This window comes from Aquarana catesbeiana, linkage group LG06, assembly GCF_042186555.1.
Source record: "Aquarana catesbeiana isolate 2022-GZ linkage group LG06, ASM4218655v1, whole genome shotgun sequence".
NCBI classification, from domain to species: domain Eukaryota; kingdom Metazoa; phylum Chordata; class Amphibia; order Anura; family Ranidae; genus Aquarana; species Aquarana catesbeiana.
Genome location: NC_133329.1, coordinates 243,860,797 through 243,874,785, shown reverse-complemented (window position 1 = coordinate 243,874,785; position 13,989 = coordinate 243,860,797). Strand labels below are relative to the sequence as shown.

Here is a 13,989-nt window from a genome sequence, read left to right as displayed (position 1 = left end):
GGGAAAAACACCCTCATATGTAGGCACCACATCCCTAAACAGAAATATATATAAACATGAGAAAGGACTAAAGGGATTTTGACGGTGCGATTTTTCCTTCTTAAAAACAGTTTATTGTTTACAATCAATTAAAAAGAGAACATAATTTGTATATAGTAACAGACAAAATTCATTTTGCAAACAATATAAGAACAGGGTGGTCAAGTAGGGAGAAAAGGTGTATACTACAAATTCACAGATGGTGGTTGTTGCATATTAACCCGACATGTTTCGCATTGTCGCTTTTTCAAGGGATATGCAGCTGTTAAGTGAGTCATCCAATACTTTTAGCAATTCTACAAAAATAGAAAGGAGAAGAATTTTTATGTGCATACATAGATGGGGTTCAATATTGATACAGCAGTAAATAAGTACAATGGAGAAACACGTGTTGTCACTCTGAGAAATCCAAGGTGGCTTACCCCCAAATTTGACCCAAACAAAGCCTCAACAGAACCGGCGTGACCAGACCCAACCAAAACGGGACAGCATGGAGGCCTAATTGCAACCACAGGGAGCAGAAAGATGGAGCTGTTATATGAATAATAGATGGTAGAGATTCAGTATCAACGGAATGATATGCAAAGGGTTAATTTAAATTAAAAAAACCAATAGGTTTGACACTTACACCGATAAATGATTAAAACTGCAACCAAGGATACAGGTGTACGTCAGTATCAGTAAAATGATGGTTACAGGGATTATTCGGATGGTAAGTAGATCAAACTGGAAAGTTGAATGAAACAAAAAATCTTATTACTACATGGAAAGATACTGAACTAAGTGATTTAGACTGGTAATATATTTATAGATGGATACTGAAGATTTACATATATATATCATAATAGTATATATTAGATTACTATCTCAAGGCCAACAAAGTCTCAAGGTTTTATGAACTGTAACAGCAATAGATACATATGCAGTTATAGATCTAAAAGGGTTCAATAGATAAGTAAGAACGAAGATAGGCATGTATGTATAGAGCAGAGTGTGATGTACTCACCAGTCACTCACTCTGCTGAAAACTTGGCTTCCATCTACCGGCGCTGGCAGACTGAACTGTCAGATGGGCCGGTTAAATAATGCTCCCCACATTTGTTGGCTTGTGAGTAATGATTGAATCGTCCCTTATCTCGGGCAATTAGGGACCTTTCTGCGAAAATAAGCAGGAGGTCCCTTCTTGCATTGGAGAGTTCTAGGAGAGACGAGTCAACTGGGTCTTTTTTGTGTGATTCTTCTAATTTGGCGATAGTGGAAAGAAGTCGTGTTATATCCGCAGTACGGGCATGTTTCAGTCGGGCTCCGTGCTGGATTAGTTTGCCCCTGAGTACACATTTAAGTGCCTCCCATTTAGTGAATGGGTTAGTAGTGTCTTGGGCATGATCCGAGACAAAGTGTCTAATGGTCTGTATAATGTCCTGCGAGCATACAGAATCAAATAATAAATTATCATTAAGTCTCCAGGAGGAGCTCCGTTTGCGTGTTGGGATATGCCCTAAGCTCAAGTGTATGGGGGCATGGTCTGACCAGAGGGTGAGACCGATAGAGGCGGAAGGTGAATAATCCAACATTGATTGGGATATGAAGAGGTAGTCTAGTCTGCTGTAAGAGTTATGTGCGGGGGAATAGAATGTGTAGTCCTTAGTGTTAGGATGTAGCATCCTCCATGTGTCTACCAAGGATAAATCAGATAGGAGTGTTCTGATGTTGGTCAGGGAGGTCGGGGAGATCGAGGACTTACCGGTGGATGAATCAAGACGAGGTATCAAGGCGGCATTGAGGTCCCCTCCCAGGATCATGTTGATTGTGCAGAATTTTTTCAGACGGGAGATCACGGAGGAGAGGAAGTGTTGTTGATTCTGGTTAGGAGAGTATATGTTAATGACAGTATAAATAGTATTCAGATAAGACAATTTAAGAAAGATATATCTTCCTAGGGGGTCGATATAGGTATCAAGGACATCTGGCGTGAAGGAAGCGTGAAATGCTATAGAGACTCCCTTAGATTTTGCAGAGGGGTTGGTGCTATGAAACCAAACAGGATATTGCTTATGGAAGACCTGTGGGCATTTATCTGTTCTAAAATGAGTTTCCTGTAGAAGGATTTGGGTCCTTATTTTATGGAAATGATATAATATTTGCCGTCTCTTCTCTGGGACGTTAAGACCTCTGCAATTCAGCGATGAGATCTTTAGGGAGGGTTGTACTGCCATGTAAAAACAAATTTACTGTGTGTACAATAATAAGGACCATGGAGGCTCGCTGCCTCAAAAGTATGGGAGAAGGGGGAGAAAGAGGAAGAGGAGAGACCTCTAGTGGCGAAACAAGAAAAGGGATTTAAGTGTAGAAAAAGGAAAAGACATACAAAAGTAAAAAGGGGAGAACGAGGCCAAAAAAGCCTCACTAATGGAGTTGTTAACAACATTTCAGCTAATACCGCTGTGGGCGCTGAAGGGCCTAAGTGGGGGGACAGCGGGTTATGCACAGAGGAGCCCGCACACGCCGGGCGACAATTATCAAAGGTTCAAGATATGAGAACTATAAACTTAACATCTCAGAACTCCGCGCTGCTACATAAATACTAAATAGGTACACATCTTAGCTAAAGAGGGCCTATTTCATAAAACATCTCAGAGTGTAGGCAGCCCAGAGGGCCTTCATATCCAGCTATAAGATACTAACATATTCAAAAGGGGATGTATAGGAGGAGGGAGGGGGGGAGGAGGGATGGGGGGGGAATTGGATGGGATGAGGTAGGGTTGGGTATAGTTGAGGAGTGGAGAGATGTGTGGCCCGCATCACAGGCAATCACACTACACGGGAGGCAAGTGCATGGAACATTGACACAAAACCTGTGTTTAAGGAAAAAGAAAGTAGGTTAGTAATAAAATGTCCCAACAAAAACTGCAATCGGGGACGTCTGCACTGGTCTGGAGCCTGTGAGAGAACTATAGAAAAGAGTCAGATATCATAGGACTGGATTCAGCCATCTGTCGCAGTGGAGAAGTCCTGTTTGGATCTCTTGTTCATCTTCGTTCGTTTCTGCCATCCTGCTGCAGTTTTGAAGCCGGGGGTGGCCGCATGAAGTGGCCAATCTGGAATGGAGATCTGTGGTAATTCAAAAGTTCCGAGGAACCTGGGGAGATCACCCAGTGTGCGAAAGGTCGCCGATTTCCCTTCATGAGATGCAAACAGATTAAAGGGGAAACCCCATCGGTATTTGATTTGTTTTGCTTGCAGGGCTCCAGTCAGAGGTTTTAGGGCACGCTGCATATCCAGAGTCAGTTTGGAGATGTCAGGAAGCAGGGATACAGCAGTACCATTAAAGTGTACTGCAGCTTGAGAACGTGCAGCTTGCATGATGGCATCTTTGACTGCATAAAAGTGTACTCTGCAGATCACGTCTTTGGGGTGCTCTAGGTTTGATTTCTTAGGGCCAACGACTCTGTGGATTCGGTCAAGTTCTATAGGGGCGTCTTTGTCTTTCTGGAGGAGTTCATTGAACATGGCGATTACTGTAGGAGCTAAGTTCTTAGTTTCAACTGATTCGGGTAGGCCGCGTATGCGTATGTTGTTACGTCTGGCCCTGTTTTCCTGGTCATCCTGATGGTACATCAGTTGCTGGATCTGGAGGGTATGTTCATGCAAGATAGTTTCATGCGCATGCAGGGTGGATGCAGTCTCTTCTATGTTATGTTCCACTTCCTCAATTCTATTGGTGAAGTCTCTGCGAAGTTCAGACATTTCTTGTTTGTATGAACGCTCCATGCGTTGCACACAGGCCTCAAAATCATGTCTGGTGGGGAGTGCTTTAATATAAGCCTCCATGTCCCATCCATAGGATCTGTGGGATTCAGGGGAATGACCTGCAGAGCGGACCGAGCCTGTCTCTGAGTCAGGGGGAGAGTGAGTACGCTGCCTGGTCTTCATGTGAGGTGTGGAGCGCTGAGACATAGCTCCCTGTGAGGCCGCATGTGTGCCTGGGGTCCGGGCCGGCGCCATCTTGGACGGGGGGGGGGGGGGTCGGAACGATTTTGGCCCAAATGTGTGAAAAATCGGTCGATCTCACCTGCGGGGTGTGGATCGGAGGAACGCTGGCTGTCTCCCCCACCTCTCCTCCCCATATCAGGCCTGGATGCTTGTGCTGGGAAGCGCTGAGAGCCTCTGTATGTGCGGCGTGTGCGGGAGCTCCAGGAACAAGCGTCCTACTTCCTCATGTGCTAAGCCACGCCCCCTTTAAAAGCCTTTAAAAGTCTTTACAGGTTACCACTTTAGATTTACAGAGGAGGTCTACTGCTAAAATTACTGCCCTCGATCTGACCTTCGCGGTGATACCTCACATGCATGGTGCAATTGCTGTTTACATTTGACGCCAGACCGACGCTTGCGTTCGCCTTTGCGCGAGAGCGGGGAGGACAGGGGTGCTTTTTTTTTTTTCTTTTTTTTTCTTTATTATTTTTTTTCTTTTTTATCTTATTTTTAAACTGTTCCTTTCATTTTTATTTTTTTAAAATCATTTTTATTGTTATCTCAGAGAATATAAATATCCCCTATGATAGCAATAGGTAGTGACAGATACTCTTTTTTGAAAAAATTGGGATCTATTAGACCCTAGATCTCTCCTCTGCCCTCAAAGCATCTGACCACACCAAGATCGGTGTGATAAAATGCTTTCCCAATTTCCCAATGGCGCTGTTTACATCCGGCAAAATCTAAGTCATGAAATGCTCGTAGCTTCCGGTTTCTTAGGCCATAGAGATGTTTGGAGCCATTCTGGTCTCTGATCAGCTTTATGGTCAGCTGGCTGAATCACCGGCTGCATTTTCAGGTTCCCTGTTGAGACAGGAGAGCCAGAGAAAAACATGGAAGACGGTGGGGGGGGGCGGGGCATTCCCTCCCACTGCTTGTAAAGGCAGTCTAGAGGCTAATTAGCCGCTAGGATTGCTTTTACATGAAAGCCGACTGCTGGCTGAAAAGAATGATACCAAGATGATACCTAAACCTGCAGGCATCATTCTGGTATAACCAAAGTCCAGCAACATACCAGTACGTTGCTGGTCCTTGTTGGGCATATATTGTAAACTTTTTTTCATGCAGCCTGTGGGCTGCATGAAAAAAAGATATTGATCGGTGGGTATGGCCACCATTAGAATACCACCCTTCATCCACCCACTTCTAATGATGGGCATACATGCACCGTTTATATATGCCGAAGCATGGGGGCATCCTCCCGCAAAAGGCTTGAGCAAATCGCTCCTCCACCTACTGCTGCCCCCACGCTTCGGCATATATGCTGAAGTATGTAACTGTGGTGGTGAAATCACCTCCGACAGCGCTGGAGTCACGGCTTTATGTATCGTGGGAGCAAACGCTGTTGCTGTCAAGATAAATAAATCCGCGCTGCAACTGAATGGCGTGCCTGCTAAGCAAATGATGGTTAACAAAAAACAAAGTAACATTACAGTATAACAGTAATACTTACCATACCTGCAAAGCAAATACAAAAAAACATAGTAAAAAATAAAACATTTAACGCAACCTGTGCCTACCTAAAATATATATATATGCCGAAGCATGGGGGCATCCTCCCGCAAAAGGCAGGAGTAAATCGCTCCTCCACCCACTGCTGCCCCCACGCTTCGGCATATATGCTGAAGTATGTAACTGTGGTGGTGAAATCACCACCGACAGCGCTGGAGTCAAGGCTTTATGTATCGTGGGAGCAAACGCTGTTGCTGTCAAGATAAATAAATCCGCTCCGCAGCTGAATGGCGTACCTGAAAACAAAAAAGTGGTTAACAATAAAAAAACAGTATAAAAAACTGCATACCTATAAAGCAAACATGATAAAAACATAATAATAAAACATTGCAGTATAGAATGCAGAACAATAGAGAGAGAACAATAAAATGATAACTATTTTTGTTTTTTTTATTTTATATATTTTTTTGTTTTTTTCTTTTTTTTTTTTTACACTTTTTTTTGTAACTTTTGTAACCAGGTTTGGGTCTCTCAAAATGCGATGGCATCTTGGGAGACCCTGTGAAAGTGTGTCCTAGTCTGTGCAGTGCTGTACCCTACGCTAATACTCAACTAGTGTATGGTAGCGTTCAAAACATTCACCAATGCAAAGACCAGGATTGTCAGGACAGAAGGGACAATAATACCGGGTGTCACGCCTAAATCCGTGCTCGCTGCAGACACGACATCTTTTTTGGGGGGCTCGTTGGGTAGGGGTACTCGGGAGGACATATTGAAAATGCCTCTCATGCAGCCGGCTTACTGCATTTGGTTGGGGATGGTGAGGTGGAGCACCGTCTGGAAATAGAAGGGCTCTGACGATCTCTTCCTGGAATTTAAGGAAGGATACAGTTCGTCCTGAAGCTCTGTATAGCACATAAGCATTCAGCAAAGCCAATTGAAATAAATAAACAGACACTTTTTTGTACCAGCGTCTGGCCTTACGGGCAACTAGGTACAGCGCCAACAACTGGTCGTTGAGGTCCACCCCTCCCATATTAAGGTTATATTCGTGGACACAGAGGGGTTTCTCCACAACACCAGTCGCCGTAGGAATTTGGACCGTCATGTCTGCATGAAGGGAGGTAAGAACGAAAACATTCTTATTGTCCCTCCACTTCATAGCGAGCAAGTTATTACACTTCAAGCAGGCTCTCTCCCCCAGCCTAAGACGGAATCTACAAGCCGCTGGGGAAAGCCCCGCCGATTAGGTCGCACGGTGCCACATGCTCCAATCTGATGATCAAAAAGGTGGCTATAAAGTGGCACGCACGTGTAATAATTGTCCACGTACAAGTGGTACCCCTTTCCGAATAAGTTTGACACCAAGTCCCACACTATCTTGCCAGCGCTTCCTATGTAGTCAGGGCAGTTTGTCGGCTCTACGTGACTATCTTTGCCCTCGTAAACCATAAATCTACATGTATAGCCTGTGGCCCTGTCACAGAGCTTTTACATCTTGACCCCGTATCTGGCACGCTTGCTGGGAAGGTACTGTTTGAATGACAAGTGGTCAGAAAATGTAATCAGGGACTCATCAACGCAGACAACTTGATGGGGAGTAAACAAGTCTGCAAAACGTTGGTTGAAGTGGTTTACGAGGGGCCGAATTTTGTAGAGCCGATCGTATCCAGGGTCTCCACGAGGACGACAGAGTTCATTGTCGTTGAAGTGCATGAACCGCAAAATCTGCTCGTATCGTGCCCTGGTCATGGAGGCAGAGAATACGGTCACATGGTAAATTGGGTCAGTGGACCAATATGACCGCAACTTACTCTTTTTATTTATGCCCATGTTGAGGGAAAGGCCCAGAAAGAGCTTAAATTCGGAAACCGTAATTGGTTTCCAATCTCTGGCAAGGGAGGACTGGGGAATAGTGGCGATGTGTTGACCAGCGTACAAATTGCTTTGGTCCACAATAGATCTATAGAGATCTTCGGTGAAAAACAGCGAATAAAAATCCAGTGGCGTAAAATCAACTGTTTCCACCTGAATTCCGGGTTGGCCAGTGAATGGGGGAAGTACGGGTGCTGCAGAAGTGGTGGGTTCCCAATTCGGATTGGCGAATGCAGCAGGAAGGGCACTATGGGCACGATGGGCCTGTCTTTGTCTTCTTGGTGGCAGCGGGACACTACTAGTGCTTGCCACCTCACCAGCTTGAACTGCACTTATGGGACTCGCCACGTCACCACGTGATACTGCAGTGCTGGATGTACGACCAGGGTGTACTAGGCCGCTGGTGCTTGCCAGTTCACCAGAAGGAATATCGGCGCTAGTACTTCTCTGCTCCATACGAGAGCCCTGCGGTTCTTGCACTTCAAGGACAGAAGAAGAAGTTTGGGGTCTGGTACGCCTGACCTTAGCAGGGACCACAACTCCGTCGTCAGAGCTATCTGTCATGGAGCCGCTGTGGTCTACAGGATCGTTTTCTGAGCCTGAATCTGACAGATGAGTGACTTCCTCTTCACTATCTGTCATGCTCAGAAACGTGTAGGCCTCTTCACTAGTGTACCTTCGATTTGCCATTTTGGGCTCCAAATTTAGGGGTACACTAGTGAGACTCACAGGCAAAAAAGCTCCTGACTGTTAGCGACTGATTCAAAACGCTACCAAAAAACTGTTAGCGATCGCAGGGATCAGGCCTGACTCTGCGAACGCTGCAGTTATGTGTGCTTAGTGTTTTGTAAGTGTCAGTGATCGATCGATACTGCACTTGGGTGGGCTGGGCAGGGCTGGGCCGAGGGGCAAAACGCAGGTGCTAGCAGGTATCTTCAAATATATATAACGTGTAGCGCTATGTGTATAAACAAAAAAACTTAAGTTGGAGCCATCTTTCAATGGCCAAAAAATGAAGTGAACATGAAAAATACTTCAAGAATGAGATAAAAGTGACTCTATACAAAAAGTGCACTATATAATACAAAATGATATGTAAAACATAATAATATCAACAATACACCAGTAAAATGTGAAGACAGGGCCAAATTATAATTAGATGGGAAATCAACCCAAAGAAAAGTCTGTAAATAATTAAAATTGTGTTCCTGGTGAAAATCAAAAACCACCACCAACAGTCTCTGAGGATTAACTGATGAAAACAACAACGGAATGTCACTGATGGGTGAGGAGGTAAAACACCAAATGAAATGTGACGTCTTGAATAGGTAACAGGACCATCACCAAATCATCTGCGGAGGCTTACCGGAAGTAGGGGACTTGAAAAGACATACGTCTTACAAGTCTCAAAACGCTTGTTTAGCCGCCAGGGCTGGCAGGATAAAACATCGGGTATCCACAACTTCAATTCAAGGAGGGGGGAAGATCTCAACAGCTCGAACCGTCCAGACGTATCCACAGACCCACCGGATGTTTATTTAAAAACCATGAGAGGAAAAAAACTCACATGGCATAATATCGTTTAAAAAGCATACATTTAATGGAACAAATAAAAAAACACTCACATGGTATATGATCATAAACAGCTCAAATAATGTCAAACGCGGTGATCATAGGGAATCCACCCAACATGTTTCGGCTACCAAGCCTTCATCTGGGGTGTGGACCCCCCCTATCCCACCGTTATTTAAACTAAAAATGACCCCCACTGGGAGTGTCACAACACAGGAAGTGACCGACTGACGTCACTTCCGGTTCTCAAATTAGTGTGTACATACTGTATATAAAATGTATCATAGAAACAGTAGGCGATGTTTATATCGCCAATCAAAAGATTCATAGTCAGAAGTAAAAAAATGTAAAAAATGCTGATATTGTAGCCGGCCGGTCCGGAAGTATTCGGGGTTAAAGCCAAGCCTCCTTCTCGGCCCGGCCAGATTGTATAGGACAGAGCGTCATCACGCTCCCCCCCCTTCTTTTTCCCTCGGTCAGACCCTGGAGCCATGCGCGGAAGCGGAACTCACAAACAGGAAGTTCGCCCGCGCACCACGCCTCGCTTTGGGCGGTGGATCGTATAGGTCGGGGCACCACAACACCACGCCCCCGGATCTCGCATCGATGTCTATTAAAAGTGCGGCCGGCCTCATTAAAGGTCTCTTGGTATCTTGGCTGATCCCGCTAACACTGCGTTTTTGGGAACCCTAAACTGCTGGGGAGTATAGATCTGATTGGATCAGATATCGATCCGTTCAGATACTATAGCACTAAGGGAGGTGTATGCTGCGTGCGTGGGTGTTAGCGGTACTGGCGCTAACCTGACGCTGCCTGGTGCGACGCAGACCTTATCTGATCCTAAAAACGTAACTTATATCACCGCCGGGCAATTAGGGGGTTAAACCTTTATAAGGTAATAAATGACGGGTGCCCTAAAACTATAATAAACTATAAAAAACAAACTAACCAGCGTCACCTGTAACACTTATACGGTGGTCGCTGGTGAAAGGGTTAACTAGGGGGCAATCAGGGGGTTAAACCTTTAGTAGGTAGTATATGGGGGTCCCTGTCGCTATAAAACACTGACAGCGAACCTATATACCGTATTAATCGGCGTATAACACGCACCGGCGTATAACACGCACCCCAATTTAGGAGGGAATTTTAAGGAAAAAAAACTTTTAGGAGGGAAGTTGAAGGGAAAAAAACTTACATTTAAATGCCCATCATTGCAGCCTTCTCAGTGCAGCCTTGCCCCAGTGCAGCCTTGTCAGTGCAGCCTTGTCAGTGCAGCCTTCCCCAGTGCAGCCTTGTCAGTGCAGCCTTCCCCAGTGCAGCCTTGTCAGTGCAGCCATGTCAGTGCAGCCTTGTCAGTGCAGCCATGTCAGTGCAGCCATGTCAGTGCAGCCTTCCCCAGTGCAGCCTTGTCAGTGCAGCCTTCCCCAGTGCAGCCTTGTCAGTGCAGCCTTCCCCAGTGCAGCCATGTCAGTGCAGCCTTCCCCAGTGCAGCCATGTCAGTGCAGCCTTCCCCAGTGCAGCCTTGTCAGTGCAGCCTTCCCCAGTGCAGCCTTCCCCAGCGCAGCATTTCCCAGTGCAGCCTTCCCCAGTGCAGCCTTCGATCCCCTGTCTTCAAAATCGCCGACCGCGATTTGAAAATGGCGCCGCCGGCGCCGAAATACACAGAGCCGGTCCTTGGCTCTTTCCGGCGGCTCTCGTTCACTTTCGGCTCCACTCGTAGTCCCGAGCGGAGCTATCCGAACCTAGCCGAGTAGGTTCGGATAGCTCCGCTCAGGACTACGAGTGGAGCCGAAAGTGAACGAGAGCCGCCGGAAAGAGCCGAGGAACGGCTCTGTGTATTTCGGCGCCGGCGGCGCCATTTTCAAATCGCGGTCGGCGATTTTAAAGTTGTGCAGCTCAGGATCGCATGGTATCGGAGTATAACACGCACCTGCGACTTTCCCCTGATTTTAAGGGGAAAAAAGTGCGTGTTATACGCCGATAAATACGGTACTTACCTCCCTAACTAGCGTCACCTGTGTCACTAATACAGCGATCAGAAAAACGATCGCTTAGCGACACTGGTGACGGGGGGTGATCTCGGGGTTAACCTTTATTAGGGGGGGTACCCTGAACCTAAAGGGGGGTACCCCAGACCTAAAGGGGGCTAACCTAACTGCCCTAACACTTATAACTGTCACAAACTGACACCAATGCAAAAAAAAAAAAAAAAACTGCTATTGGTGTCAGTGTGACAGGGGGTACAGGGGGGTGAAAAGCGTGCCTGGCGTGTTCTACTGAACGTGTAGTGTTGGTGCACTTACTTGATGTCTTCTCTCCTTGGCGCCGGAACGAAAAAGACCGGCTCGAGGAGGGATGACATCACTTCCTCTCCCTCTGTTTACATTACAGAGGGAGAGGAAGCATTTTAATTCGCCGGGAGCGATCGGGAGGGGGTGGCCAACAATGGATGGCCTCCCCCTCACCTCTCATCGCCCGAGAATTAGAGACGGCCGCCTCTGGCACCGGGGGGGGGGGTCCGATTGGACCCCCCACCCGCGGGAAGGCAATCATGTACCAGGTACGGGATTTTGCCTGCCCGTGACATTCTGCTGACGTATATCAGCATGACGCGGTCGTCAAGTGGTTAAAAACCGGCATTTAGCGTCTGAAACGTGGAAAACTTTTGCGTCTGAACCCATTTTTTTGCTAAGGATAAGCGAGGATAAACGCAACTGCCTAAAAACGAGACTGTGTACATGGACACATAGGATAACATTGAATGAGTTCAGGGGCAGTTGAAAAAAGTGTCCAACTGCCTCTGAACGCGCGTTTAACAGAGTCTCGTGTGCATGAGGCCTTATAGTTATTTCTAGGCAGTTGTGTTTAGAGGCTTTTTTTGGAACCCAAAAAAATGCGTTCAGAAGTTATGATCAAGAGGCATTTTAAATGCCAAATGCGGTAACTTGCATTTAGCCGCGTTTGATTTACATGCGTTTTTCATTTTTGGCTATTTTGAAAAAAAATATTTATTTTTTTAAACGCGGCTAAACAGCCGTTTTTAGCTGCCAAGTTAAATCATTCAGGAAAGGTTTAACAACGTCCCGTGTACATGAAGCCTTAGTAGCTATGTTCTCATTTCAGTCTGGCATGTTTACAGACAGAAGGTGGATGAGCTCTCTCTTAGCACACCCCTCTGAGATATCAGTCCTCCCCCAGGTTAAGAGGCAGGTGTTCGGGTTCACTACACGCCTCACAGTCCCTTCACATTACTGGAGCTCAGCCGCCCTCCTCTTCGCCGCTCTCCAGTCAGCTGGCAGCGCATGTAAATGACGTCACGGCGCCTTTGGGTTACCTGCGTAATCCTGTGGCGCTCGCATGCGCAGTGAGGTGTCACGTCCAGGCCGGTAAACAAGGAATGAGGCGGCAGCAGGCTTGGAGCTGTCGGCAGCTTGAATACCGCTGTGCCTAGGTGATAAGACGGGGTCACTATGAACCTGGCCAGTCAGAACGTGGAGGCCGGAGCGGCTCAGCTCTTATTCGCCAACTTCAACCAGGATAACACGTACGTGAGTGTAGGGAACCTTCCTGCTGAGGTAGCTGTGCATTGTACCATGCTATAGACATGGAGAGATATACAGCAGTCATAACATGGGGGAGGAGCTAGGTGGGCAGTGTGGAGCTCAGTAGTGAAAGTCCTGTACACATGTGTGGTGGAGGGTGAACATGGACACTTTATAGACTGATAAGGGATAATGCTGGATCTTGTAGTTCACCTCCAGTGGAGAGCAGTCCTTGCTTGAACCTGGTACAATATTACACATCCATGGTGGTCCTGTGGATTGCCTGCTAGCTGGGCAGATGGAAGTGACCATTGTGCCTTCTCTGGACCAGATGTGATGTGCCTCAATGTGAAAATACTTGTGTTTTTACATGCTCATTTACACATGCTCCTCCGAAAAGTGATCCACACTCTGATCGCTTTATAGAAGTGTTTGAGGAAGCAAGATGTTGCCTCATCACCTTTTTTAATCACTTAAATGCTGCACTACTGTTCCACAGCTGTGTTATTGTGAGTTGGCTCAATTCACTTGAATGGGTTGCATTTGGTGGGTGGTAGTGGTCACCAAATGCGATGGGGCCTATGCATGTATACACCCCTGTCCACTGTCTTTGCTGCATTAGGGACCATTCACACGGGCTTTGTTGGTTCAGCAGGGGATCTGTGAGCAGATCACTTACTGATTTAGAAATGAATGGGACAGTCGTCAGTTTTTTTACATCCATGCCTTTTCAGTGTGTGTGTTCACATTTACAAAGCGGACAGGAGTGGATCCGTGATGACCCTATGGGTGTCGTTTTTTTTTCTGGGCGGACTCGGTGGTCCGTTGTGTCAATGGACACAAGTCTAGTTTCATCAGATTGCCCATAGGCCCATATGGAGCTTCCAATCAGTTCCACCTGAAAAATTGACAGGCACACTTGATTAGAAAGCTAATGTGAAAGGGCTTGTAGAGAGAGTGGTTGTGGCGTGGTAAAGCCGTGGCTAAACCGCATGTTTTACCACCCTCCAACAGCAAGTGTAAACAAGCCCTTAGCTGGATAATATATCTAAACCCAAAAACAAACATGTAATGCAGGGGTCTCAAACTGGTGGATCTTCCAGCTGAAACAAGTCCCATCATGCCTCTGCCTGAGGGAGTCATACTTGTAACTGTCAGCATTGCAATGCCTCATGGGACTTGTAGCTTCGCAACAGTTGGAGGTCCGCCAGTTTGAGACCCCTGATGTAATGTAATACAGATTACCTGTCGTTTGTGGTGGCTACATTAATTTCCTTTATTTAGTCTCTTCTTTAAAAAAATCGTATTCACATCTGCTAATCCTGCAAATAACCCACTTCCTGTCCTTGGGTGACTATGCTCTTACCTCCACAGTATCTATGGAGGCAGCCATGATTGCTCGTAGGAATGAGCTCAGGCATGTTCGGATGCTCTTCCAAACCCACTCCTGCCAAGAAGCTGTCACATATAATGGGCC

At 46.4% G+C, this 13,989-nt stretch overlaps 1 protein-coding gene and 1 long non-coding RNA gene across 2 annotated transcripts in view; one reads left to right on the top strand and one right to left on the bottom strand.

The window, feature by feature from the left end:
• Positions 1 to 205: 205 nt before the first annotated feature.
• On the bottom strand, positions 206 to 2,542 carry LOC141147722 (uncharacterized). Its single transcript, XR_012245119.1, has 4 exons — positions 1,784 to 2,542; positions 668 to 765; positions 462 to 570; positions 206 to 335 (listed from the first exon to the last, which is right to left on the bottom strand). It is a non-coding gene; the product is annotated as an uncharacterized lncRNA (long non-coding RNA).
• A 9,755-nt stretch (positions 2,543 to 12,297) lies between these two features.
• Positions 12,298 to 13,989, top strand: part of WIPI2 (WD repeat domain, phosphoinositide interacting 2) — an 80,118-nt gene continuing 78,426 nt past the window's right edge. The window contains exon 1 of the mRNA XM_073633110.1: positions 12,298 to 12,514. Within this exon, the coding sequence (XP_073489211.1) occupies positions 12,441 to 12,514 (74 nt within the window). The 5' untranslated portion in view covers positions 12,298 to 12,440. The remainder of the gene's footprint in view (positions 12,515 to 13,989) is intronic.